This window comes from Ambystoma mexicanum, chromosome 10 (genome assembly GCF_040938575.1).
Source record: "Ambystoma mexicanum isolate Mex_15411 chromosome 10, UKY_AmexF1_1, whole genome shotgun sequence".
Lineage (NCBI taxonomy): Eukaryota > Metazoa > Chordata > Amphibia > Caudata > Ambystomatidae > Ambystoma > Ambystoma mexicanum.
Window position 1 is genome coordinate 173,849,197 of NC_090932.1, and position 27,915 is coordinate 173,877,111.

The 27,915-nt window shown below is 49.2% G+C and overlaps 2 protein-coding genes across 2 annotated transcripts in view; one reads left to right on the top strand and one right to left on the bottom strand.

The window, feature by feature from the left end:
* The window catches only part of POLB (DNA polymerase beta), a 230,210-nt gene extending 222,381 nt beyond the window's left edge, over window positions 1-7,829 (top strand). The window contains exon 14 of the mRNA XM_069617656.1: window positions 7,580-7,829. Within this exon, the coding sequence (XP_069473757.1) occupies window positions 7,580-7,674 (95 nt within the window). The 3' untranslated portion in view covers window positions 7,675-7,829. The remainder of the gene's footprint in view (window positions 1-7,579) is intronic.
* A 3,950-nt stretch (window positions 7,830-11,779) lies between these two features.
* On the bottom strand, window positions 11,780-23,864 carry DKK4 (dickkopf WNT signaling pathway inhibitor 4). Its single transcript, XM_069617657.1, has 4 exons — window positions 23,509-23,864; window positions 20,548-20,698; window positions 17,242-17,382; window positions 11,780-13,865 (listed from the first exon to the last, which is right to left on the bottom strand). Exons 1-4 carry the CDS (start codon window positions 23,857-23,859, stop codon window positions 13,618-13,620), a joined length of 891 nt encoding a protein of 296 aa, XP_069473758.1. The 5' UTR covers window positions 23,860-23,864; the 3' UTR covers window positions 11,780-13,617.
* Window positions 23,865-27,915: the final 4,051 nt, after the last annotated feature.

Genomic DNA, 27,915 nt, shown 5'->3' on the forward strand with positions numbered 1-27,915 from the left:
ACTCTGAACCACAGCAGCAAAGAAATACAAAACCTTGTAAAACTATTTTTTTTTGCAAACAAACACAACGTTCTGAACAATGCAATGGGAAACATGCCAGTCCAACATGGTGGGCAGGTCATGCCCTTGAGGTAGCCAATGGGCTGCGAGCCAGTCCCATATAGGTCCATTCCTTTAGTAACTCCTCCTCTTTCTGTCGCTGATCTTCTCCACACGCCCACCGAACAGTTTCTCCACGCAGAACAAACTCCCATGGAAACGGCTGAAACTGAAACCTTCTGCAACTTGGAGCTGAACATCCCGCTTCTTCCTGAGTCGAAGCCATCAACTGAAAGCTGAAACAACAACCAAACACCAGTGAGGGAGGGTGGGTAGGATAATACTCGCCTCCTTGTCTTTTATAGAATCTAAACCCCCTTCTCACGCTAGTGTGGGAGATTGGGTATTCTATGGCAAGACAGGAGGCTCGTATTATGCAAGTTCAAAGCCCTTGCATTACATTCACAGCCACATGAGCAATACGTTTATGATAAAATGTCTTAAAAGTTGACTCCCTTGACGAGTCATCTGCTTTTAGAATCTGTTCCATACTACCCCCCAGAAAGGCTGCCTTAGAGGCCATAGCGCCCCGGACTGAGTGGGGACCAAAAGAGGACGTGTCAACCCCCGCCTCCCGCATAACCCACTTGATCCATCTGGCCAAAGTAGAAGGGGAGACGGGTTTATGGGGTTTCCTGTAGGAAATCAGCAGCTGAGAGGTATTCGGAGGCCTAAAACCTTCAGTTTTAAATTCAAAACATTTCAAACAGTTGACCACACATAATTTACAATCTTCAGGAAAAGCTGGATAGGATATTGAGGAAGTCAAACATTTAGTCCTTCGTGAGATAAAGAAAGTAACCCCTTGCGGGATGAACATCTTATTATCCACATCCAGAGCTCTGATATCAGACACCTTCTTAATAGACACTAGACATAGTAACATAGCAAGCTTTCAAAATAACTGTTGCATGGACAGATCTTCATTAGGAGGCCAGGACCTGAAGAGCTGAAGCACCATATTAACGTCCCAAAGAACCGAATACTTCGGTTTTGGTGGAACCTTAATACGAATAGATTTGAGGGCCCTACGCACCAAAAAGTGCCTACCCATGGGTTCCCCCTTAACCAAAAGGTGACCGGATGAAATAGCTGACCGAAAACCATTAACAGTCCTGTAGGCTTTCCCTTCCTTAAACAACTCCACTAGAAAATTAACCACTTCTACAGGAGAGGCAGAAACGGGACGGGATTGAGGTGCCTAGCCACACACCAGCTAACCCAGCGGTTCCATGCTGAGGAATACCCGGATTTAGTAGAGGGCGCCCAGGAGTCCCTGATGACTGACAGTCTTGAAGAAAGACCTCTGAAGCACCAGAAAGAGCTGAAATCTTCCAAGCCATAAGGGCAAGGTGTCCCTGCAGGACCAACTCGTGAGGGAGACCCTCCGGATCCACCAGCAACTGGGGTTCGAGAGGGAGAAGACGGGAACACCTACCGCCAATTCCAGAAGGCCCGGGAACCAAACCTGAGAGGGCCAAAAGGGGGTAACCAGAACCAGAGATACCGCTTGTCTGCGAACTTGGACCAGAACCTGAGCTATCATGGCAAAAGGAGGGAAGGCATACCCCAACTGACCCGACCAATCCTGCAGGAAAGCATTGGTGGCCAGAGCCAACGGATCTGGTCTCCAACTGTAAAATCTGAGAACCTGACAATTTAGTCTCGAGGCAAACGAGTCTATCGCCAGGGGACCCCATAGGGACGCTATGCGGGCAAAGGAAGACCTGTTCAACATCCAATCGCTCCTGTCTTGCAGGTGTCTGGAGTTCCAATCTGCAACCTCGTTGCTGACTCCTGGTAGGTATTCTGCTTTCAAAAGAATGGCCCTGTCGAGGCAAAAGTGCCAAAACTCTCTTGCCAAATCCGCTAGGGCTTTGGACCTGGTGCCCCCGAGGTGATTGATGTACCTCACCGCAGAGATGTTGTCCATGCGGAGGAGAACACAACAATTCCCCTGATCCTTGAGGAGACTTCGAATAGCAAAGGACCCCGCTAACAACTCTAGACAATTGATATGTAATTTCTCTGACTCCGACCACTCCCCCCCCCCCCCTGTGGAAACCTGACCCAATCTGGCTCCCCAACCCGCTCTGCTTGCATCTGACTCCAGAATGACATCCGGAGATGGCCCAAATATTGCCTTGCCATTCCAGGCCTCCATGTGCCTGAGCCACCACAGGAGTTCCAACCTGGCCTCTGGAGACAATTCCACCATCTGGGAGTAAGAGACACCTGCGCAAATGCCTGGCTTTCAGGCGCTGTAGTGCTCTGTAATGTAGGGGAGCAGGGAAGATAGCTTGGTTGGATGCCGACAGCATTCCCACAACCCTGGCTAACTGCCGGAGCGAGATCCTCCCTCTCCCGAGGAGCAGACAAATCTCCTTCCTTATCTTGGAAAGTCTGCTGTCTGATAGAAGAAGGATGCAAAGCTTCAAATCTATATTGAAGCCCAGAAACTGGATACATTGCGTAGGCTTTAATATGGATTTTTTGACATTTATCACAAAACCTAGATCCTGTAAAAGGGTCACAGTGAACTTCAGATGAGAGCACAGAGTTTGATAATTCTGGGCTAGCAGAAGCATGTCGTCCAGATAAATTATGATCCGAATCCCTCTGGATCTGAGGAGAGCCATCACAGGCCTCATGAGTTTGGTGAAACACCATGGGGCCGAGGACAGACCAAATGGAAGGGATGCAAACTGCCACACTCGACCCTCCCCCATTGAAACTGAAGAAACTCCTGATGTGGGGAAACACAGGAACCACTAGGTAAGCGTCCTTGGGGTCTAATTTGACCATCCAGTCCGCCAGGAGAAGGGTGTCCCTGAGCAAATGAATCCCTTCCATCTTGAAGTGGTGATATACCACAAAAGAATTGAGGGCTTTTAGATTGATTACCGGGCGAAACCCCTGGTCCGGCTTCGGGACTAGGAAAATGGTACTCAGAAACTGAGAGGCCCTGTAAGAGGCCAGGACTACCGCCCCCTTGGAGATGAGATCCCCGACTTCCACATCTATGAGGGATTGTTTGACACCGTCGAACACCAAAGGAAGGGGATAAGACAACTGGCAAGGAGGGGCATAAAATTCTATCTGATAACCTTGAACAGTTTGTAACACCCAAGGATCTGAAGTGAGGGCCTCCCACTGTGGAAGAAACCTGGCTAGTCTGCCCCCTAGACTTTTGAGGGAAATAACTTTTAACACCTGAGAAAGTACCTGGTGGCCCTCTTGATCTTCCGGCGCCCCTGCCGGCACGGCCTCTCCAACTCGAGTTTTATTGAGGGTAAAACTGGTTGTGTGCTCCTCGAGCAGAGGAGGGATTGTATGCGCCACGGGGGGCAAACTGGCAGGGACAGGAGGAGCCCTGGGTAAATCGGCTGGAGGAGCGGGCCCTACCTCGTCCAGCCTTGTTAAAAACCTTTGGGGCAAATACCTTTTTATATTAATTTGCGCTTTGTCCTCTGCCGTTAATGTATGAACATATGCTGACAGATCCTTGAGGAAAGAATCCCCAAACAAATTACCTTGAGCCAAAGGGCCCCCTTCCCTTTCTGACATGTCCGCCAGTTTAGAATCCAACCTCATTAATAATGATTTTCTCCTTTCCCTACATATGGAGGCATTAGCATTGCCGAGCAGGCAAACCGTGCATTAGATCCACCCCCTTAATGCATTAACATCTACCGGGGTATTAGAGGACGCCACCTCTTCTGCCATTTCAAAAATCTGCGTGACTGGACCCAGGATGTCCAACAGTCGATCTTGACAGCTACGCCAAGCTTTGTCGACCCCTTTCCTGGGGTCCTTCCCCTTCTGGGAAAGAAAAGCCGCCATAGATTGGTCTATCTCTGGCGCTAAAGCCACCTTGTCAGCGAGCATAGGTCTGGGACATTCCGACCTTAACTTATTACGTTCCTCTTTGGGCATAGGGCGTTTGATCCAGAACTTGAGGAACGAGGAAACCTCTTCAGAGGGCTACCACTCGGCTGACCTGGGGTGCTGTATCGGGGCAGGATCAGAGAATGGGACTCCACTAACATCAGGAAGGGGGCCCTCTGGAGGGGCAACTGAGGTCACTTTCATTTTTTGCCTCTTTGGGGGGTGAATCAGAATCATCTGAACTCTCTGAGGATGTGACAGCAATAGGGGGTTCCACTGGCGCGAAAGGCGCAGGGACTGGCCACGGGTGGAAGACATAGGGTGACTGGGCTCTTCCCACCCTCGCTTTAGGTTTCTTTTAGGGGAAGACGCAGGTGATATGGCAATGGGGGGACTGAGTTGTCCCTGGATATGTTTAGTTTTTGCTGTGCACTTTTTAGGGGCCTGGACTGCAACAGATGGGTCAGCATCTCGGGAGGGGTGAAAATCCGCAATGCGGGTAATTAATCTGTCAAAAGCTGACGCCAAGGTATTATTTAAACTGTTTAGGCTGTGTCCAAAGAGGACTGAATAGCTTGCGCTACTGAAGACTGGGCATGACCGGACTGATTTCCCCCCCCCCCCCCCATACTGTCCAATTTATCACTTTTCTTAGCAGTGCGCACCTGAGTGCTGGCATCTGCAGAGGAGGGAAGCGCACTCCTCTCCATGGCAGCACTGAAACCAAAATATTTCAATATATTTCAAATATATAAAAGTCACAATCTTTTGACCATTAGCAGGCTCTGCTGCTGTACCCAAACTTGGAGCCGAGCAGGCTCACACCCTTTCACCTTGGTAGGGTGAAAAATAACAGGGAAGGGCCACAAGGCAATGTAACAGGCCGCGCCTGTAACCTAGCAGGTAATCACGCAAGCAGCGTGTGAGCAAAAGAAAAACTCTTTAGTAGGAACTCAAGAAATGCAATAGGTAAATTCACACCAAATTCTTAACACTGCATAGAATTCTGACAACGCTACTCAAATAATGCAATAAATAAAATGATACAAATTTTAACACTGTAAATATGAAGCCGGAGCGCTGGCTAGAACCGCCAACCTCTCCGGTGCAAGGCACGACTCCTACTGAGTGTGCTAACATACCATATATACAAATCGCACGCGCGGCCTGTCAGAAGCTAGTCTTCCACACGGCCGCATGCGCCTGACAGAAAAGGAAAGAAAAAAGAAACGCTGGCGGCCGAATGGGGTCGCGCGTCTCCAAGGAAACGCTCAAAGCGTTCTAAAGTTAGAAATGGGAATTTGCAACAAATTACGCGAGACGCCCTCATGCGGCGCGTTCAGTGAAGCACCTCAGCAGGCCTGTGCGGGCTTAAACAAACAACACTCTGCTTGCCTGACTGAGGAAATTAAGTTTACAGAAATGCTAATGAATGAATGAAAGGAAACACGCTTCCAGCGAATGTTGTTTCCTGCACACCAATAAACCCCAAGTGTTACAAAGTAACACTACCAACACAGTCTAAGGAAGAACAAGAGGTGTGACTTAGCTGTGGGTCAGCAGCAAAGAAAGAGGTGTTACTAAAGGAATGGACCTATATGGGACTGGCTCGCAGCCCATTAGCTACCTCTAGGGCATGACCTGCCCACCATGTTGTACTGGGATGTTTCCCATTGCATTGTTCACAACGTTGTGTTTGTTTGCAAAAAAATGTAGTTTTACAAAGTTTTGTATTTCTTTGCTGCTGTGGTTCAGAGTAAAGATTGTGAATGCATAATATGAGCCTCCTGTCTTTCCATAGAATTGGTTGTCTTTTTTGCAAGATCTGTTATTTATTTGTATTTATTTTCTTGCCTGTAGCTCAAACCTAGCTCAAGAGCAGCAAAGCGCTTTACAACAGGATTGTGCCAGAATTGCGCTTAGCATTTTATACAATAACGGAGTAACTGTCAAAATGAACTCATCACGAGAGTATTCATTCAAGCTGATGGAATTGGATCTGGGTGATCTGCCCGCAGATGTTTTGTTTGCGGGCAGACTGCCTGCAGTAAAACTGCTCGGGCCCCCGTTTTGACCGTTCATTGAAAACAGGGGCTCAAGCAATTTGTGTCCCCTGCCTCCACTGATAAGGATGCAGGGGACAGTCTTGCAACCCTCACTCCTCATGGTGGGTATTTTTGGACCCAAATTGTTAGAAAAAAATTGGACTAATGGTAGTCCCCCAATTTCGCTCAAATCTACCATGGGTTCACATTTTTTCGAACAATTTGGGTAGTACGGATGGAAATGGATTGACCCTTCAGGAGATGGACATGTGCTCAATTAATAGTTAGAATGATATCCCTGTGACTGTCCCATGGGCTCCCAACCTCTCTATAGGGTTGGTGAATATACTGACTGGCCATGCCTTAGTGCAGGGATTCAATTGCAGTGCACGTTAGGACTGGCCCCTCAAATCGTCCCTGGGGAGTGGGGGCCAGTTTCTGGCCGTGCCTGGGCCGGTTTGGTAGGAAAAAAAATAGAAAAAAAAATTGTTTCAAATTATTATTATTTTTTTTAATGCCTTTTATCCTTCTCAGGTCGATAAATGAGTACCAACAAAGGTTGTGTGATATTGTATTCATATTTGTTCTATAAAAAAAGAGCTTAAGCATAAGTGCTATACGATAACATATCATTTGGCCTTGGACGTCTGCTTGGATTCACAGTAATTTAATTTAATGTACTTGGAACAATGCTATTTGATGCCACTTCCTGTTTTGTCAAGGGGTGAAAGGTCATGTTTCATCGCTTCCGGTATATTACTTTGGGGTGGGATCAAATGACATCGCTTCCGGTGATGTCATCAGAGGTCAAGGGTCTTGGGGCAAGGGGTTGCCCACTTTTTTTGAGGTGAGTGGTGGGCCACTTTTTGGGAGACCGGGCCTACTTCTTTTCCCAGTCCGACACTGTTGCAGTGCCTCTGCATCCACTGTCCTTCAACTGCAGGTCCCCATAGTCAGGCAGGGGACTTAGTCACTATACAATTTTCAGTGAATTTTATTTTTCCTCCCTCCATCCAGCGCGTTCCCCATTTATTTTATGACTTGTTTATATATCTATTCTGGTCCTAGAACATGTCGGGAAGGCTAATTAGTTGTACAAAAACATTGGTGACTCTCAATGTTTTTCACACATTCCATTTGTACAAAGTATCTTTTACCCGCAAAATCAAATGACTACGCTTTACCTAAATTGATGACAAGTTAATGATAAATAATCACTTATCCCCCCTCCAGAGCTTTAAGGGGTTGCTGTCCGTTGTAGTAGATTTCAAAATGCGCGTTTGTACCTGCAGTTATGGGATGTCCTTCGGGGGGAGGGGTGGAGGGTGCGAGTCCAGTGGTCTGCGCCTGGCTGAAGACACTGGTGGGAGAGAAGGAAAGCTGCAGTATCGAGAGTGCGCAGCCGCGAGGCTGGCTCGTGCACCCTGCAGTGCAGCTCCGGGCCACGGGGCGCGTGGGAGAGCTGCCTGCAGGAGACTGTGCCGCAGCCGGCCTCCCTGGGTTGCCTTCCGACTCTCGCCGTAAATCTTGTGCTCGTTTCTTTGCAGGAATCGCCGGAGAGCCGCTTCCCGTGGACAGCGAGGAGGACGTCTTTGACTACATCCAGTGGCGGTATCGTGAGCCGAAGGACCGGAGCGAGTGACCCGTGGGCCTCGGCCTGGTTATGTTTTGGACTGAAGCCAGGGCCGCGTTAGTCTGCATTCGTTTTATTGGTGCATATGTGTAGAAAGCCTGTGTGGGAGTGCATGTGATAGGTGACTGTGGGATCTTGCTATTAAAAGCGACAGAAATGCCAAACGCCTTGTCGAGTTTTGCTTTTACCTGTTTATCGTGCACGCAGGCGTGTTTTCTTGCAGTCACGACTTGCCTGGCGGTGCTGGAAGGGCGCGCGACAGCAGGTTGACAATGGCCATGCCGAGGTAATGAATGCTGCGTCACAACCCTTGGAAACCCAGAGAGACTTTCCCCAGGTGTCCGCACGTGGCAATCTACCGCTGATATAGTATATACTGCGCATCCGATTGATATTTCGGGCGAAAGAAAACCGGGTTGCGTAAGTAGCCCGACTTGTGGAAATGTAATTTGATATGACACGTCCTCTAACCCGTCATCAACACACCTTCTAATTCTAAATCCAGATTACTAATGGGTATGCACCTGGAGAGACCAGCAACGCTGGCAAAAGTCTCAGCAAAGAGCGTTGCCAAAGCTGTAGATGTGACTTGTTTTACTGTGACAAATCGTGGCGGGTGTGGTCTATTATACATGTGGACATGCACGTTGAGCTCCGAATACCTGTGAGCGTCAGTGCTCATTCAGGGGCCGAGTAGTCGCCTGTTGACAAATTATTTCGCGAGCCCTGGTAGACTGGTGCAGATCGGTGCCCGAAGGGAGGCCATTACAGGTGAATTGGCGTGTTATTTTACATTATCTTGCATTTGTACAGCGCCTCCTGCCATAGTTTATGGCGCCACAGCACCTTTGCCTGTAGGCTAAGATGATTGCAGTGAAGATGCCATTGATGGGTTCCCATTGGCGGAGAAATGTGGGTAATGCAGGTACTGTTCAAGGGGTGCTCGGGCAGGATGGAGCTACATAAGGTCCATGTAGCTCGAGGTGTCATTGAAGATGGTATTCATGAGGTAGAAGTTTGGAAGAAACATATAATGGCACTGGTGGTACCATTGCAGGGGTGCTCCTAGACCTATACATTATGGACGGGGAACTGCATAGGGCTATAGCGGTCAGTGTTTAACCTACAGCTCACTGGTTTCAATTGCAGTCAATATGGTTTAGTGGCTAAAGCTCCATTTAATCTTCAGGTCACATGTGTGTACCCCAGGAAACAGCTGAGTAAGTTGCTTCACTTTCTGCAGAACCTACACAATACATTTTAGATAAAGAGCTCAGCATGTAAATGTGCCTGCTGCAGATATCAATGTGCAATCATCTAGATCATAAACACATTGCAAGGTGTGGGTGGATTGGTGTGAGGGTAAACGTGTAACTTTTGAAATGTTTACTGAAATTCATAGAAATATACCAAATATATTAAACCTGGTTTTCTAAAGACTCCAACGGAGCGGTTACAAATGTGCATTTGAGTCCTATGCCATTTCCTTCATATTCGTGGGATGTCACAGCTTTAGAATTGTTTAATCTGTTGCAGTTTGGTTTTACTTGCCTGACGTGCAGACCTGAGACTGTCCCTTCAACTAGTAAACTAGTATCTACTATGCTAGATACAGGAAGGCACTGTCTGCCTCCTTGGCACTTTTGAATGTTTGCTCAGCACTCCCATTTATGTGATCTTCTACAAAGTTAATATCTGCGTTTCCTGGCAGTAACTGAGCCTTGGTTTCTGTTAGGAAATATTTTTGTTTTGGCAACTTTCCCTCCATTGACCTCAACGGAGCCCCAGGCTATTTGTTATGACAGTGCTATTTCAAGTACCATATACTCAATACGGCCTTGCCACTTGGTTAATGCCCCATCTTCCATCTTGTTCCTTGGTCGCGTTCTCGGGTCTGGAAATGCCATGCAGGCGTGTGTTTTCGCAGGCTCCCGTTAGGAGTTCTTGGACAAAGTGGAGATGTGTACCTTGGCCATATTTGGGCAATCGAACTGTCTTTTCCCAATACATTTTTCAGCCAGGGAATTTTTGTGGCTGGGCTGAGATAGGGCGGAGGCTATGCAGGACTGGACCGCCCATGAGTTTCAATAGTGTTGGGGCGGATGCTATACAGGACTGGACTGCCCATGGATTTCAATAGTGCTGGGGCGGAGGCAATGCAGGTCTGGACCGCCCATGACAGTTTCAATACTGCTAGGGCAGAGGCTATACAGGACTGGACTGCCCATGAGTTTCAATAGTGCTGGGGCTGAGGCTATGCAGGAATGGACCGCCCATGACAGTTTCAATAGTTCTGACCCTCGCCATTTGTGTGCTGGAGGAGCCTGCAGCCCGAATTTGGGATAAGAGTAGTTGTGTAATTTGTTTCTCTGATCATCAACTAAAGCAAAGACACAGAAGAAGAGGCGCGCCTTGCTGTACACCCAGAAGACTGCTGCTGAGGACAGCAAGCATTGCCAAAGCAGTCCCAGTGAATTCCTGCGCCTTGTCAGTGCCTCACCCCCTGGGCTGGGGAGACCAACCCATCCACACCCCTCCACAGAAAGCATGCCATTAGAAGGGTCCCAGGACCATCCAGTGGTCATTCCAGCTTTGTGCAAATGCTAGCCAGTGTATTGGTTGCCGCCCAGAGGTTGAGCGTGGCCAACCTTCCTACTTTAGCTGCTCTCCTGCATAAGGGGCCTTCCTGGAGCAGAATCTTCTTTGCTGCCAAATGTCACCTGTATACCGGTTTTCTTGCTCCCCAACTTCCCCACCATGAGGGGATTGTATGGATTTAATGTCCTTTCCTGGTCTTGATCCATGGAGTTCTGGCCAAGGATTCCCCCGCCCCTCTAAGGTAACCCCCCTAGTGCAGTGGGATTGGGAGAGTGCCCCTAAATCCTCTCGACTTACCTAAACACTCCCACATGCTTTGTATCTGGAACTGCCCTCACACCTCGAGCATTGACTTTGGGGGGGAAGGGGGGCAATACACCTAGTCACCTGGTAGGGAAGGACTGCATAAGTTACAGGAGCCTTACTGTTTTTAGTTTAAAGTGCAGATCATCTCACTTTTCAGATGGAGTGTGTTTTAGCAATAGCTGCTTGACGTTTACTTTACCTGCTTAGAGCCCAAATGCTTCAGTTAGCTAGAAGTGCTCTGCTATTCTGCATACACAACTACTCTCTGGGTTTCAAGCCATTTGTCATAATCGGTCAGGTTAAAAATTCAATTTGCTCTGTAGTCCTCTTTTCGGTTCTGGAATTATGAACAACCACGTCTCTGAGCTTTCAGCATCAAGTTACTCCAGGGGTACCAAGCAGAAAGGATGGCATACAATTCGCTTTTTTCTCACCTTTAGAAGAACCATGCCGTGAGTTTTCTTGTTGCAGCTGGCATCCCACTCACCACCCACCTGCCAAGTGGAAAACTGTGATCCATGCTGTGTTCTCCCCACTTATTTACCACTCCAATCCTTATACTATTTGTAAGAATTCTGCAATATCCTGAGTGAGTTCCTGGAAGAGTGGGCACTATGGGACCTTTGCATATCCCCAGCATTAAGCGTTGCTATGCCTGGGTCAGTAACATCGGTCTGTGTTGGTACAGCTATCTATGATGGCCAAAAATGTTTGTCCCTTGGGGAGATGCGGAAGTCGTTTTAATTCATTGTAGATTTATTTTACCCTACCTCTGGCACAAAAATAGTGCAGAAGCAATGTTATCCTCGTTTTTTTTGTAGCTTTCACTATGCCAGGCGAGAGACTGGCAAAGATCATGGCACAGATAAGCCCTTTCAGTCTCAGTGGGTGCCCTGGCAGGGGTCCTTTTATCTTTACCCAATGGCAGAGTGAACACTTGAAGGAATGGAGGTGCCCCAGAACAATTGCAAGTGATTATGATTAATTCAAAACGTTCCATTCTGTTTTGGCGCCATGGAGGAAACATTATTGCATGGCTTGAAGGCTGCAATACATTAACAAGTAAAGGTGTTGGCAATAGTGAGGCCTGTACAATGGAGAACCGATGTGTTGGCAGTGAATTGAGACTTCTGGATTGCAATAGTGTGGTCAAGTTCCATCTGTGGCCACTAAAAACTGCTAAATATGTCAATAAAACTCTACAATGGGGTTCCTCATATTAAAATAGGTGTTTATTGGCCTTCCGTCTTTCTGGCTAGAACATTTACAGCAAAGAGAACGGTTTATAAAAGTGCATAGGAAATAGTGTCTAAATCTGTTCACTGGGTTTGTTTCTTTTCAGAAAGAAACGGATCACATTCTAGCAATCAGAGTTCAGATGTCACAAGCAAGAAACATAGGCTTCTGCAACTAGTCTACAAACATGACATTTTAAGCTGCATGAGCCATTAATTTGCCAGTTGAAATCTCCACACAAGGATACGGCCACTCTATATATTAACACAGAGCGTTTAACAAAATGGGGTGTGATGCGTTTCTGAGCAGTGTGACATGTGTGCATAGAAAAGGAGCCAATGGTTGGATAGGAATCATGGAGGTGTGAATGGGTGTCCTAGGTGGGCGCTCCAGACTCCTGCCAACCTGCCACACCTGGCAACTCAAAACAGGCTACAGCAGGGGGGGCTCCACAACAAAGGCATGCGTGTGAAGGTGTACATTCCTTTGACAGTCAGTAGTAGGTGTGCATTGTTGGAAGTTGCCTGTGCTCCTGGGTGTGTACGCCTCCCTGAGCTCCAGTGTAAATGCATGCTATAGTATTGTCTGGTTATTTTAGCTAGATGTGTAGTGTATGTTAGCATAAGCCTTTCTGGACTGGAGTGTGCATACTTGATATAGGCTTGTCTGGTTATACAGCTAGGTGTGGAGTGGAGTGAGTGTATAACTGCATAAGCCTGCCTGAGGTGGGGTGTGCATGCATAACAGATTACTGGTTATATAGGTAGGTGTGGAGCGGAGTGTATGTCTGCATGAGCCTACCTGAGCTGTGCATGCATGATATATAATTGGCTGGTTATATAGCTATGTATGTAGTGGAATGTATGACTGCGTAAGCCTGCCTGAGCTGTGCATGCATGATGGGGGATTGTCTGGTTATATAGCTAGGTGTGGAGTGGAGGGTATGTCTGCATAAGCATGCCCGAGCTAGGGTGTACAGCGTTATATATGATTATCTGGTTATATAGCTAGGTGTATAGTGGAGTGTATGACTGCATAAGCCTGCCTGAGGTGGGGTGTGCATGCATGATAGACGATTGTCTAGTTAAATGGATAGGTAGGTGTGTAGTCGTGTATTTCTGCATAAGCCTGCTTGAGTTGTGTATGATTTGGGATCATGCGCATACATTGATGTGGCAGCATGGGTGGTGAACGCGTGCATAATGTTGGATTTATGTCTTTTCGGGTACGTTATTATCGGCTATACCTGTCTCAGTTATGAGGCTCTCTACGGTGGGTGTATATGGAGGTTACCTTGTTTGGGCTTCGGCGCCACTTACTTTTGAGGGCGGGGGGTGAAGCACAATGTATTTCTTTGTCTGATGACCATATGAAAAACCTAGCCTCAGTCTTTTCTGAGTGAGTGAGGCCCCGTTATGAGGGCCACCCTAAAGACAGTGAATACAAACAACGATTTAAAATGAAAGAAAAGAAATAATGGGTGAGCACCAACATCCATATCCTGCAATATGTACAATTTAGACATTAATACTTATCAGTCATAGTGTTTGGAGCGCATTTTTTGTTTGCCCAACTCCACAGAGAAAATGACCGCCCTTTTCTAAGTGCCCATGAGTTGCAGAGGTGCATTGGACGGTCGGCTTTTCTGAGTGGGTCTGTGCCCACAGTTGGACTAAACGTTCATGTGGGCGGTGTGCAGGGGAGCTCTGTCTCCACCTCTTCCCATGTTGGTAGGCGGGTGGTCATGTTGCACAGCATACCAATGTGCCGTGGGCCTTGGAGGTCCCGTGTCTTTGGTTGGCAGCCGATGTCTTACTGTTGGCACACTCGAAGGCGCGATCTCGGCTTTGCCGCCCTGCTTTGTTGGCGGCAGGTTAGTCCTGGGCCGCAGTCGCAGCGCTGAAAGATCTCGGGTCTCTGGGCAGGGTCCTTGTGCTTGCGCCCGGAGCAGACTTGTCCCGCGATCAGCACCGGCTTGCAGATTTTTGTCCAGAAGTGTCGGGCACAACACAGTCCCTCATCACAGTCATGGGAGCGCAAGCAACTTGCCCCCTCTTGTCCTGCGAGAGGAACAAAATTCAGGGTGTTAATGTTAAAGTGAGCACACGTGGGTAAGGATTTGCTGGTTAATGTTGCAGAGGTGTATGTATGTGTACGCACACACACCATTGGTGCCTATCACCTGCTGGCAATTACAGCATTACAAACACATTGACTGTAACTGACTTGGTAATGGAGCTGGATTTCAGTGAACACAGGTAGTTTCTGGTCAAACAAATAGCAATTCCTCACAAAACAAGTGCCTTCGTGGTTTATCCCGGTGTTTGGTATTGCGTTACTCTTTCATACTTTCAGTCTGCAGATTCCCCGTTTAGTATTGAAGCTTGAGTAGTGTTTTAAGTCTGGAACCTAATCTCAGAAGAAGGATCTACTATCCAACTGCCCACAGCCTGCCACAAAACATGCACCACTCCTGACAAAACACCACTTATGCCCTCCGCAAAGACTCATTCACTCTTGATATTTGATAGTCTTAACACTAGTTTTTTAGTTTTCAGTGTGAATCCGTGTATAGATGCACATGTCTGGCTCTGCCTTCTAGTGTTTGGGTCACGAATTACCACTTGTTTTTATCAAAAGTTTAAAATTGTGGGCATCTACCATAGGTATTTCTTTAAAGTGACTTACCCTATGACAGACTCCAGGTTCCGAATTCCCTATATATCGGCACCATATTCACTTGTTTTTTTTCCCCCCACCATAATTATTTGGGTATTTATTGAGTGTGAACCTAGCTTCTGGAAGCAACCGAGCGCTTTACACTGATAGGGGGATAACATGGTGAGGGGAAGCGAAGAATCAAGGATGCAGGGATCCAGCAATGTGAGTGTCGAAGCAAGGGGTCGAGTCTGATGTTGAGGGGGAGGAGGTGCGAGTCTTGGGGCACAGACTGCGAAGGCCTGTCTTCTGGTTCTTTCCTTCCTGCACCAGTGGAGTTCAAGCCTGCACATGTCCTTACTTCTGCTGGATTGTAGTGCTCTGGTTTTCCCTTAACACAGTCACAAAAAGAATCTGTATGGATAACCTCTACACATAGAAAAAGCCTCTTGTGTCCCACTAGCCAGTACAAAGTTCTCACAAAGAAAAACAAGCGCTATGATGTCAACAGTCTACTTTACACACAGGATGTGTTACTATTGCAAAACATCCCGAGAGCAATTCATTTCATTGGCCCATAGATCATCTCCCGGAGACCCAAGTTCCTACATGTAACCCAATGTTGCCAGTTTGCCGTTTTATGGCAGCATTGTTACCCGTGAATAATGTAATCTTACCAATCCATTTTCTTCCGGCAGGGCATTCCTTTGTGGGTTATACAAAGTTGCAATTTCACAAAGAATTTACCGCAATCTGCTTCAAGTGCTTGGAAAGCAAAGGAGTTGTGTCCTTCCTAAATAGCGCTTTGCAGTAACAGGAAAGGTAAAGTGGATTCCAAGATGGCAGACAGAGCACATAGTAGCTTGGTCCAGCCTCTAAAACCCAAAGATAGCTCAGGTAAGCCTGTGAGTGGCAGCCAATTCCAACCTCCTCACCAATTTCGGGCCAAAGGTAAAATCCTCACAAAGAGCCCCGCCTGCAAGGGGCACAGAACTATAAAGTTCCACAGACTCAGTTTGGCAGGGACTAGAGAGAGAAGGAGCCTAAAGGTAGACATTTGGGGAAGTTTGGCAATCAAAGGAGTATATAGGGGTTGAAGGAGAGCTCCTGAAGGCTGGGTGGGGCCAGGCGAGGAACAACTGGGCATGGAAATCCCTCGGACTGCTGGCCAGGTGCCTGGGTGAGGCCAGACCAGGGAGAACCTGATCTGGATGAAGGCACTGGAGGAGAGTTATGGAGCAGGGTAGGTTCCAGGTGGTAGTTGAAGAAAATAAAGAAAGGAGCAGTGATGGGGAGGAGGTGGTGGCTGGCAGAGAGGAGGAATGGAGGGTCAGAAATGAGGAGGATGGTAAAAAGTAGGAGGTGGAGAGCGAGTTTGGACTTGAGGAGGTTTGTAAAGATGTGATGTTTGTGGAGTTTGAGAGGCAGGTTGGTGATGTTCCGGAAGAGGTGCCTGAAGAGGTTAAGGAAGGAGGTTGGTGAGATTAATTAGTTGCTTGGTTTACTTAAAAGGAAGTTGATGAGAGGAAGGAGAAGGTTGGTGAAATGACGGGAGTGGATTAGTCAACCTCAGGAAGAGGAGCTAGGTGGAAAACTTCAAAAGGTGGTAGGGGGAGAACATCTGAAGGTGGTAGAATGAGATTGTCAGAATGTGGTTGGAGGACAGCATTCAGATGGGGTTGGAGCAAGATGGAGAAGTGTGAAGAGTATAGTGAGACGCGTTGGCGAGAAGATTGAAAAGAAGTAGCTCAGGCTCCAGAGGGGAGGAGGAGTCTGTCAGAACTTTACCAAGAGGTGAGAGAAGAAACTGAGCTGGAACAACATCAGAAGGTAGTGGTGAGCAACAAAGGAAGCGAGTGAAGATAGTCAGACCATGAAGGTTCCTGAGAACCGTGTCTTAAAGATCTTCCAAAACTAAAACAATATTTTTTTGGATTACTATTCTTGTCCTGTATATATTTTGTTAACATGCAAACATTTAGGGAGCAGGAAGATATAGTAATTTCTGTGAGACCAGTGATTTATGGAATGTCGATCTAATACCACATTAAGTGCCCACCCCCCCCCCTTTTTAGTTGAGAGAGAGAGGTGGGGGTAGTTTGATTGTCCACCCAAGTGTTTGTTTAGGCATGGTGATATTGTGCATCAATGTACGCACTGGGGAGGGCTGAGTTGGTGTAATGTTGTCTTATCTATGAGTTGCTCCTCTTGTGGCTCGCAAGGGCTGTTTCAGGGGGTGGGTAATAAATTGATAGAGATCAAAAGATGTACAATGCCTTCCTCCAAGAGGACGAGTCTGTGCGAGGCTGCAGTTTAAGTAGTGTATCCTCTAGGGAGGGTGGAGAGGGTTGTCAATGTTAGAGTCCCTTTGTTGAGAAGAATGCACTTAGTGTAGGATACCTCCAGGGGGGATTGTAAAGTAGTTCAGCGTGTAATAATGTTTGGAAATTAAAGCATCACATGTTACATAGCACCTGATGTCAGCGAGAGGTTGCCTCTTCGGAGAAATGCATATTTACTTAAGAAACCCCGCTGCCATGCATGGAATCGGTGGAGAGGGATGTAGTTGGTGTAAGGGGAGCATTGCATTAGCAAGCATCAAGTACTGTCTGCTGTTAGTGGTATATGCCCTCCTTGGAGAGGAGTCTTTTATTTAGGGTACCATTTTCAGTGCATGGGGTTAGTGTGGGTGACTCCCTCTAGTTGGATAACTGGGTAAGGCCCCCCTCAGACGGTACATTTGCATGCTCCAGCTGAGCATGCTGGCTCTTTTCATACCTTTAGCGGCAGGTGCTGCAGTAGTTCCTGCTTTCTTCTTCAGCCTCTTCTCCCGGGATAACGGTGCAGGTATCCTGGATTCAGAGATGGGTCCGCGCTGGATGTCCAGCTGCTTCTGATCGTCCAGCTTCGCACATACCTCTAAATGAAAATTTGGTATTAGTTTCATTTGTGCTATTCACGTCATCCCCTGCCATAGCTTCAAATCACAGACTAGTTTTACAGCGCTGGGCAGTGATGCACACATATGATGGCCTTGCCTAGCAGCAGTAGCATTGCGGGAGGGACTTCTTTCTCCTATGCTCCAGCACTATCATCAAGCCTAGCCAGGCCCGGACCTTACCAACCTGGGATGCAGAACATCCCATCCTGCCCACTTTGGGTTCGCTATAATAATGCCTGCAGCCAGTCCATTATGTCTCATGGGATACATGCAAACCATGGCTACCGAAGAACAGAGACGCTGTCACCTGATTAACAGTGTGAGGTCTAACCCCAGGTTAGACGTTCCACTATCCTTGGTGTACTGTGTGTCTAGGGAAGTGAAATTCAGTACACCAGAAGGTATCCGTTTTCCCAGGCCTAATCGGGTTCTACCGGCACAGAAGTGCTGTTTATTTAGTAATGTTCTGTGTGAACACACTACTAACCTCCCTTTGGCTCACAAATGTTTGTGTCTTTTGTTTGCAAGGTGTTATGTATTTGTGCTTTGATGTGTATTTCTGTGAAAGCTGCATAGCAAGACTCCAACGATAGAGTGGCAGAATGCAAAAGAGAACAAAATAAAAAGAAAGGCACTATAAATACTATCTTAATATAAAAGGCCAGATGTAGGTTTGTCCGATGCAGTTATGCGCAGTAGAGACTGCCCGCTTTGCCTGTTGTCACCACTAGAGGGGGCTGTTTACTATATATAGTGGTCCTACTCTGCTAATGGAAACTATTTCTTGGTATGTATTAAATCAATAATATTCTTCATGTACGTTGTAAACTTTATTTTACTTCAGTTTACTTAATATTATGATTTCTGTCTCTTATTGTTTCTTTTTTTAATTCTTTATTTTTAAAAACAAAATGTTTTAGATGTTTTTTTCTATTAACATTAATGACATCAAAATATACCACAATAACACTCTGAAAATGTCTTTCTTTACGCACTTTTACACTCGTTTTTGTGGACGCGATACAAGGGGCTGATGGTAAATCCATGCCTATTTCTGGGCGAGCGAAGGGTTGAAACAGAGCACGTATTAGAGGGTCTGCGTAAGACCCATATGGATTACCGCTTCTTTAGAATTGTACGTCTTTAATGCCAGTCCATTATGTCTCGCATTACTAGTGATATAGTAATGCCTACCCTGATTCTAGTTTAATTGTGTAGGACTGGCTTGATCAATAAGACAGAAATTGCAGAGGATTGGCCTTTTATCTCAGGCCAATGCCAGCCAGCTGGGGATGATTACTGCTGCCAGGCTCGGACCGGTTTCTCGGGCAATGCCCGAGGTGCCATCCCAATAGATTAGTATGGCCAGGTGCTGTGAGTCATTGTGCAGCCGGCAGTTTTCATCAAGATCACTGGTCCAGCACAGAGCGGTCCGGTATTGAGCTGGGGGCCTGGAAGAGGGCTGCTCTTACCATGAGCTCTGCATTGCCTGTGAATAACTAAGATTCTGGGGGTCTCCTGCGGAACAGTCACGGGTGAGGTCTTCACGTGTGTTGCTGCTGTTCAGAAATTCAGGATAGTGGCCTGGTGGGCAGTTATCACAGGCTGGGTGCAGAGGGAAAGCAGGTGCGAGCCCTCCACTTATTAGCCTAGGGAAGGGGCAAGGAGGAATGGCCCAATGCCTGGTGACTGTACGAGGTTCCCCTTGGAGGGGAATTCTGCGGGCACCACAATGGCAGGCACTAACTCTGTTGGATCTGAGGGCATCACTATTTAGGCTGCTCTTATTCTGCCTGGTGTTCGTTGAGCCCTGGCATCTCCTGGGAGCGGTTGCCGCAACCTGGACTGTGCACATTGCTGCTCAAGCACACTGGCCCTGAATTGTGGTGTTTTTGCTCACTGAACTAGGTTGTCTTGGGCTACGGTCATGACCGGAGGGAGAAGGAAAAGTGTTTTTTTTTTTATTTTTTTTTTACTTCACAAGTCATTTCGTTGGAGGCAGGTAATCGCCAACATCCAAAATGGTTTGGCCAAAAGTATACAGGGGCCTAGTCTGGGACGTCAGCACTTCATCAGCAGCTGGAAAGATCCATAACTATGATGGAATCGTTGAGAGAGCTGTACAGAGCTCCCATTTAGTCAGTGGACGGATGGCTGCTGTCCGCCAAGGCCAGTCTGCAGGACTTGGCACATTTAAAGAGATACATGTGTGATGCCACATGGGGAGGATAGCACAGGGGGCAACGCGCTCGCCTTGGAAGCAAGACGAAGCTGAGGAACACAGGTTCGGTCCCCGGGGCCAAGCTACGAAACCACCGGGTATTAAGTGCGTTATAAATAACCAATTCTAAGCATGGGCGTTTTAGATGGCAGTGAGGAGCTCGTGCACATCTTCTGGTTTTATAATAAACGTTGAGAGTCGGGCCTCTGGAAGGAGGCGTGTGTCTGTGACCCCCATGGCAGAGTCCTCCTTCTGCCGCGCCCTCCCAGCGCATTAGTAGCACAGGGCAGCTATCTGCGCTCTGTCACGGTCACTCATATCCAGCGCAGGAAATGGGACGGAGCGGCGCTCATCTTCCCGGAGCCCTGCTCTGTCCCCCAGGCCCAGGGGCTAACACAAGCACACTCCCTGGGCCTGCTTTCGGACTCGACACAGAGCACTGCTTAGTCTGCTCGCGTGTGCGATAACTCTTGAGTGCTGCCCTATCCCCAGGGCCAGAGGGTGGCCAGAACAATACCAACCAGGCCACGCCCCACAGCCTCGCCCCTCCAAGGAGGAGAGGGTTCCCCAATAAATCTTTTCCATTTCCAGCACTGCTCGTAGCGTATGGATGGATGTAACAAGTTGTATATGCAGTGAGCCTAGAAATGGCACGTTGTGCAGGGATGGGGCGGGGCTGTTTACAGGAGGTTGGTAGGGGAAGCATATGGGGTTCACGGGAGGGTGTAAACAAGCAGGGTCTTCAGAGCGCAGGGTAGGTACAGTTATTACACAATAGTTATTGGTCTCCCCTCCTCTCATCTCCTAACTTCACTTTGTTGGTAGATAACCCACCCCTTCCTCCCTCCTTTGCTGTTCCCTTGGCAGTGCCATGCCACTACATTTCAGCCCATCATGTTCACGGTAGGCTGGGAGGTCTTACCGTCCAGGCACTGGATGCCCGGGCAGCACATGGCACTGCTCTGGCAGCGTCTCCGTAGCCCGTGGCATGTGGCACAGGATGACACCTTGGCATCGGAGCGCAAGCAGAACTGCCCGGCACGGCAGTCTCGATCTCCCTGGCAGGGGCGTCCCTGTGTAGGAAAAAAAATGTCAGCATGTCAAGAACCCTTCGTCCCTGGAAGTACCCCTCCCCACGTATCTGCCCATCACTGCCTGTTGGGGCCCTTTACCCATCACTTTTAAGTTTCATGCAGGGGCGGGACATAAGCCCTACACTTGCCCCGTTTTCTGTTTAGGCCGGATGTGCACTTGAAGCCCAGCTGCCCATGTCCATGTCTGGTGCCAATGTGGCCTGCCCTCTTGCTGGCACATGCCCTTAACTTCCATGCCTTTTCTTCTAGGCTACAGCTCCTCACCTTCGAGCGGCCCCAGACTGGGGGCCTACTTCCTTTCCGCCCAAGGAAATCACCAAACACTCCCCCTTTCCGGCATCTTGCTCTGCTGCTGCCCCAGGCCCTCACCCCGTGTAGCGTCGCCTGAGCCTTCCTTTCCGCCCAAGGAAACCACCAAAACCCCCTCCCCACCTCTGGCATCTTGCTCTCCTGCTGCCCCAGGCCCTCACCCCGTGTAGCGTCGCCTGGGCCTTCCTTTCCGCCCAAGGAAATCACCAAACACCCCCCCCCCCCCCACCCCCACCTCTGGCATCTTGCTCTCCTGCTGCCCCAGGCCCTCACCCCGTGTAGCCTCGCCAGGGCCTTCCCTTGCCTTTGTCCCAGGCCTTTGTGTATCTGGGCCCAGACTCTCTTCCTCACAGATCCCCTAGGCCTTGACAGCGCTACTGCCCCAGGATTTTACTTCCCAGTTCCACCCGTGCACGTACGTTCCTGATGACCCGGGTCCCTGCCTCTTTGTGGTCCCTTGCCTTCATCTTCTTGCTACTTCAGGCCCTGGTGCATCCCTGCTGCTGTGCCCTTAGGGTCTCCTCACTCTGCTTCCCAAGAGCCACTTAGGCTTTCACCTTCCTGCTGTTCCGGGCCCTTACTTCCTTTCTGCCCCACGCTTCCTGCTACCCCTCCACCGCCCACACTCTAGGAGGCCTTTACCTCCCCCGTGCCGCAGGCTTTTCCATTCCTGCTGCCTCAGACGCTTGCCACTCTGCTGCCCCAGACCCTCTCCTTCTCCCTGTTCCTGGCCGATAGTGTAGTGTGCTCCCCCTTTCTCCCCCTTTAAGAGGATCAAGGGCTCGTGCTTAGGTCACATGTCTGTGACCATGGTAATAAAAGGGATGAGCGGTTTCTCACTCATAAGTCGTCAGTTTCATCGGAGCTTGTCTGCTGTTTCTTTTGCCGTGCCCCGCCAGTAGGCTGTGGGCCTGCCCTGCAGAGCCCTCCACTATGGCAGAGCCCCTGCGAGCAACTCTACATAAGTAACTCCGACTGCTGTGTGCTGTAATGGCCTGTCGGCCCCCAGGCCATGATCTGACCGTGTGCCCACGGTCCAACAGGGTGATCCCAGTGTCTGTGTATGTCGGTCGGGTGCCCCCAGCATCCATGTGCCCTGGGGCTTCAGACTTAACAGATGCCACCCACGCTTCTTTAGGCTCTTCCCACCCCTGCTGCCCCAGGCCTTCACTTCCGCATCCGCCCAGGGCCGTATTACCAGTGCTGACCAAACTCTTTGCTTCAGAGACCCCCGGGTAATCGGGTGATGATAATGGCAGGTTCTGTGCTCAGGTGTGCCAACTTGATGATTCGGTGCCCAATGTAGCTGATAGTTTTCACAAATGCTCCTGGCCCAACATTCTTTAAAATATATTTTTTCTACACATTTTCCCTAAGACGCACCCGTTGTTCTACTCAGAATACATTATTGAAAATGTACCAATTGCTGTTTGCAAAGGTGTGGGGGGGGGACTTTTATTATTGCTCAGATTTAATTTCTGGCCCCATTGGGGGAGTAATATTCAGGGCAGCGGCAGCAGGGAGATAAAGGCCTGTGGCTGCAGACAGGTGAGAGTTTGAGGCAGCAACATGGAGTAAGGGGCCCACACCTAAAGGTGCAAAGCACGAACGCAACAGCTTTCGGAAACAGGAAAGCGGGGCTCTTGGGAAGCAGGGGGCATGGAAACTCTTGCCTCGCCCAAGTGGGCATGAGCCCAGGCAGAAGGAATGGAAGGGCCTGGGTCAGCAGGGAGACAAACGCTCACGACAGCAGGGGGTGGGCTTTATCAGAGAGGGGCAGAGGACGGATCACCGGAGAGCCTGGGTCCACAGCGGCGACGGGGCCCCTTTCTGCACTGCACTATTGCCCTGTAGGCCAGTCAGTGGTAGAAGTGCATGAAAAGAAGTAGTAGAACTATGTTCCCTACTGGCCTGCCCCTCTCCCCACAAACCCCATCGCCATGCCCCCTCCTACACACAAACGTAATACAAACCCCCAAACAAATGTGCCCGGTGTTCAAGGGAGCGTTCGTTGCAGTGCACTGAAGTGCAAGTTTCAACTGCTTCCTGCTTTTAAATGAAACCATTCTGGAAGGTTTTAAAAAAAAAAAAAAAAAAAAGCATAGTAACAGTCAAACTTAATAAAAACAAAGCAGGAGAGCACCGCTCCCAACTGCTTTGACCACCAGTCCGGTATTGCCTCCTGGACTGTCCTTGGCCTTTACCCCTTTCTCGACCTTCGTCCCTAGGCCATTTCCCCTACACCCACTTACCGTTCTGCTCCCCCAGACTGTCACCCCAGTTCCTTTCCGTGCGCTTATCTCTCTTTACCCACCTAGATTCTTAACCCCGGGTGCTTTTATGTGTCTCTCATTGATGATCATGCCCGCTTTGTACTGCCGTTTTAGGTTAAAAAGAAAACATTTTCCCGAAGGCGGCAACGTTTCAAAGAAAAGCCCGTGCTGTCCGAGCCCCGTTACTCGCCACTGCTCGGGCCTTACCTTCCTGCCGCCGCTCTGCACCTCTGCGGATCCGCGGATGGTGTTGTAGTCCAGGACTAAGGCCGCCAGGGGGCAGCAGAGAGCGGCCAGACCCAGGAGCAGGGCACAGACCATCCTGCGGGGGGCCCTCGCTTGCTTGCTTGCTCGCTCACTTGCTTGCTGCGCGGCAGCGACCTCTGGCGGTTGCTGGGAGAGCGGCGGTTCTGCGGCGTGCAGCGGGAAGTGCGCAGTGCTGGCAGCGCCCGGCGTCTGTGCCCTCCTGCTCTCCGGACTGAGGGAGCCCGGGGTGCCGAGGCTATTTATAGACGCCTCTTCTCCTCTTGCGCACCTCACTCCCACCCACACACGCATCAAACTCCCAGTGCACATCTTTTTGATCAACAGCTACAAACACGCGCTCCTGAGGGCTAGGAGCAGCCAGATAATTATGAAATCAAAGCGAGTTAAAAGGGCAGGCGCTGGGGGCGGCGGGAGGGCAGGATGTGGGTATTAACAGACACCGATGATCGGCAACACTTCCTTTTAATCTGTCAAAAAGGTCTTCTGTCATCCGGTTGTTTTCACAGCTAGAGTGGTGCTTATTTCCCCTTAAAAAGCCGATTCCGTTCAGCCCGAAAAGCCCCAACCAATCTGGGAAACGTTTGGGGAAGTTTCCGTCCGTTGCAAGATGAAAGGCACGTGTCACCTGTTGTCATGTGTGCGGGGGTCTCTCCCGCAGCACCTGCTGATGCAGAGGGGCTAATAGGGCCGAGGAGCAGGACAGACTTCATGTATTATCCGAAGACCCACAGGTGGCTGAGGGAGGGGCAGAGTGATGCATACCTGCCAACATCCTGTGACCAAAAAGATGTAGGATTTTTCAAGTTTCAAAAATAATAATTCGCATAACAATGGCGTCACAGGAAAATACAAAGCATAAGTTGTTGGCACCATTGAAGCATTCTAAAACAGAAAACCCATCAAACAGCACAGAATGGAAAGATGTTCAAATGTTGAATAATAAGTTAACATCAAATTCAATTACACAGAAGGTAATCACACAGAGCTGGTAGGGAACGTTTGCCACTGCTCTGTGTGGTGGCTCGCCACAGGTCACCAGGGCGGGCCACACCAGATGCTGGGAGCACCCAACTTACCAATTGTAGTGCCGGCTCGCAGTGGTCTAAAGGGCAGGGAGCACCCTGCGACGTCCGGATCACCGGACGTGATACCGTGGCTGGGGCACCCAGCTGATGGCAGCCTCGGCTTCGGGGGCACCCAGGCTGGGCTGCAACAATAGGCTGTTATCACACGGCAAACAGAACCCAAGGAACCACACAGACACGAGTTGCCACTTTCTGGGGCTCTGCTGCACTGCCTCTCACGTGCCAGCAGAGCCCCTTTTATTGAGAAGCATCATGACGCTCTTTCTTAAAAGGGCAACGGGCCCACACTTAAAAGGGCCACACACTACATCTCTCCTTTATTATAACAAAACAAACACAGCACCCATAAGACCCGACCCTATACAGGGGTCCACTACTGTTGTGCAATCCAGTCCACGCACCACCACTAGACTACTGAATCACTGCAAACCAGGGTGCATTCCAGTCCGCGCACCTGCGGGGGCCGGTGTCCGGCATCAGGGATCAGAAGATGCTTGGATCAAACTGGCCACTGGCGCTGCTGCAGGACAAGAAAAACACATTCTCCAAAGACAGCTGAGAAGCTGTACTGCCTTATTTCAGACCCCCCTCCCCGTGCCTCCTTGAGGCCTCACGTGCTGCCTGCACGCATAACAGGAATGCTGGCCCCGCACGTGGCATGGACCGTTACCTTGATCTTCACTTTAATCACCGCAGGCTCAAGTGATGGTAGGCCACACCCCCTTTTCGAGGCTGCCACGGATCTCAAGTTCCTCGGTTTCACCCCCAAACAAATTAACTCACTGGCATTGTTTCGGGCCATTGCGGGCCTGGTATTCCTTTGTTGCAGCTTGATGACTTATTGTTTCACTGCTGCAGCCCTGTCTTCATAGGCCACGCCCACTTTCCTTTGCTGCAGGAAAAATGTTTTTTTTCTCTTTCATTCACTGCCTTGTCGACAATGTGGTGGACTGCCACAGGTCACCAGGGCGGGCCACATCAGATGCTTGGAGTACCCAGCTTACCAATTGTACTGCGGGCACGGCAGTGCACCAAAGGTCAGGGAGCACCCTGTGATGTCCGGATCACTGGATGTGATACTGTGGCTGGGAGCACCCAGCTGATTGCAGCCTCGGCACTGGGGGCATCCAAGCCGGGGCTGCAACAATAGGCATTGATCACACAGCAAATGGAACCCAAGGAACCGCACAGACACGAGTTGCCACTTCCTGGGGCTCTGCTGCACTGCCTCTCACATGCCAACAGAGCCCCCTTTTATTGAGGAGCGTCATGACGCTCTTTCTTAAAGGGGCAACCGGCCCACACTGAAATTGGGCCACACACCACACTCTGTAGCAGCAGCCTGGGCAATACATATGAATTTCTGCAGTGCAAGTTGAACACTGAATGACATGGAGACTGATACCCCCCTCATTCTGATAGGCAGTTGCTGCGTGATGGTTTTACAGTCTGCCACTTGCCTTCACTGTTGGTTCACCTAAGGGTTGTTCCCAGTGCTTTAAGTGGGATTAGAAATCGAGGGGGGCTCTCTTTGGGGGCATGGCTTAAGTACACCTGTACTTAGGCCACACCCCAATGAGAGCCCCCCAACCCCCGGGGCCTGGTAAAAGAAGTGAAGTTGGGCTGCACTGGCATTATTACCTTTGATGCACCCAACCCCTTATTTTAAACAAAAGAAGGATCTGGGCACACCAAAGCTGTGACACCAGTGTGCTCCAGCTCGCATTCAGCAGGCAGCCCTTTCATTCAAGGAGCCCGCTTTAACCACGGGCTCCTTGAATGAAAGGTCTCCCTGCTGCTGATGTCCATGTGCTCGAAACAAGATGAGGTCTGGAGGGCCCAGTCTCTCCTTTTGTTTCTGAGTTACTCTGAAACAAAAGGAGAGCTGGGCAGTCCAGCCCTCCTCCTTTTTCGAGTACATAGACATCAGGCAGCCCACACGGCACGGATACAACTGCTGCTTGCAGACGTTGGTACTTAGGAAGTGCTGACACCTGCACGCAGCTCATGTAACCAGGCTCCCTCAGGAGTCGGCTGACTTGGACTAGAAGTGGTGGGCATCCGATCGGGAGTCCTTTCTGGAGACTGGTGGGGTTTGGCCCCGGCTAGCCCTGGCCCACTTAAAGCCCTGGTTGTACCAGCAAGAGTCAGGGACGTCATTTCATCAAAATGCCAGGGGTAGCGGAAGTGACATCACATGACCCTTGACCACTGATATCACAGGAAGTGATGTCATTTGACCCCACCGCGAAGTGACATCACGGGAAGCGATGGAACACAACCTTTCACCCTTTGACAAAACAGGAAGTGGCATCACATAGCATTGTTTCTAAGTACACTACAAAAAATATGGTTACGATATCACTGTAAAGTGATATACATTTCATACAAGAATGGATCACCATAAGTATCATTAAAATTTGTCCCGGGAGGATAGCTCGGCGGCAACATGCTCGCCTTGGAAACAAGACGACACGAAGCAACGCAGGTTCAATCCCCGGGTCCGCGCTTAGAAACCTCTGTGTATTAAGCGCGTTATAAATACACAACTAAGACATATTACTATGACAGCACCTCGATGACGCCGGGCTGTGTGAGCGCTTTAAAAATGCAAAGAAAAAAATATAATAATATCAGCGCCTGTAGGCACATATTACCAAATGACTGTGAATACAAGTAGACGTTCAAGGCCAAATGATGATGTGGAACAAATATACATACAATATCACCCAACCTGTGTTGGTACTCATTAAAAAACCTCAGCGTGCTGGGAGCCCAACCTGCATATCAGACACACATTACAGCAGCGTGCGCTCAACCCATTGAGCTATTTTACCAGCTATAGCTATGAGAAATCCAGCCACTCCAGAAATAAAGAGCCACATGCTGCTGGCCACAGCCAAGGAGTCTGAAATGTAAAAAGAAAAATACTACTTTTTTTTTAGGGGTAGCAAGGGAGACCTCGGAGGTCGCAGGTGCGACCCCCCCCTGGCCACCCCTAAATGCTGTCACTGGCAAAAGTGCAGGACAGAGTCCCAAAGCTGTCAGGTCAGTGGATTAGTCTGAGCCCAATCAAAGTAATCACCTAGCAGCCCACTGTACAGACAGACTAATTAATGTGTTGCATGCTTTGTCCTGCAGGTAAGAAAATAAAGGGCGCCTGGCAAAGTCCTGATAGGCCCAGGTGGGTACATATATTGATAACACAAATAATCAGGGTGCAAGATTCTCACAAAAATCCACGGTTTTTAGACATATTTAT

What these genes read in the sequence shown, in the direction of transcription:
- DKK4 (XM_069617657.1), bottom strand. Translation starts at nt 23,859, where the DNA reads ATGCGTGTGTGGGTGGGAGTGAGGTGCGCAAGAGGAGAAGAGGCGTCT. An exon ending in TGCAGAGCGGCGGCAGGAAG is followed by an intron (nt 20,699 to 23,508) that starts GTAAGGCCCGAG and finishes TTTCCTACACAG; the next exon opens with GGACGCCCCTGCCAGGGAGA. An exon ending in GGGCATCCAGTGCCTGGACG is followed by an intron (nt 17,383 to 20,547) that starts GTAAGACCTCCC and finishes ATTTTCATTTAG; the next exon opens with AGGTATGTGCGAAGCTGGAC.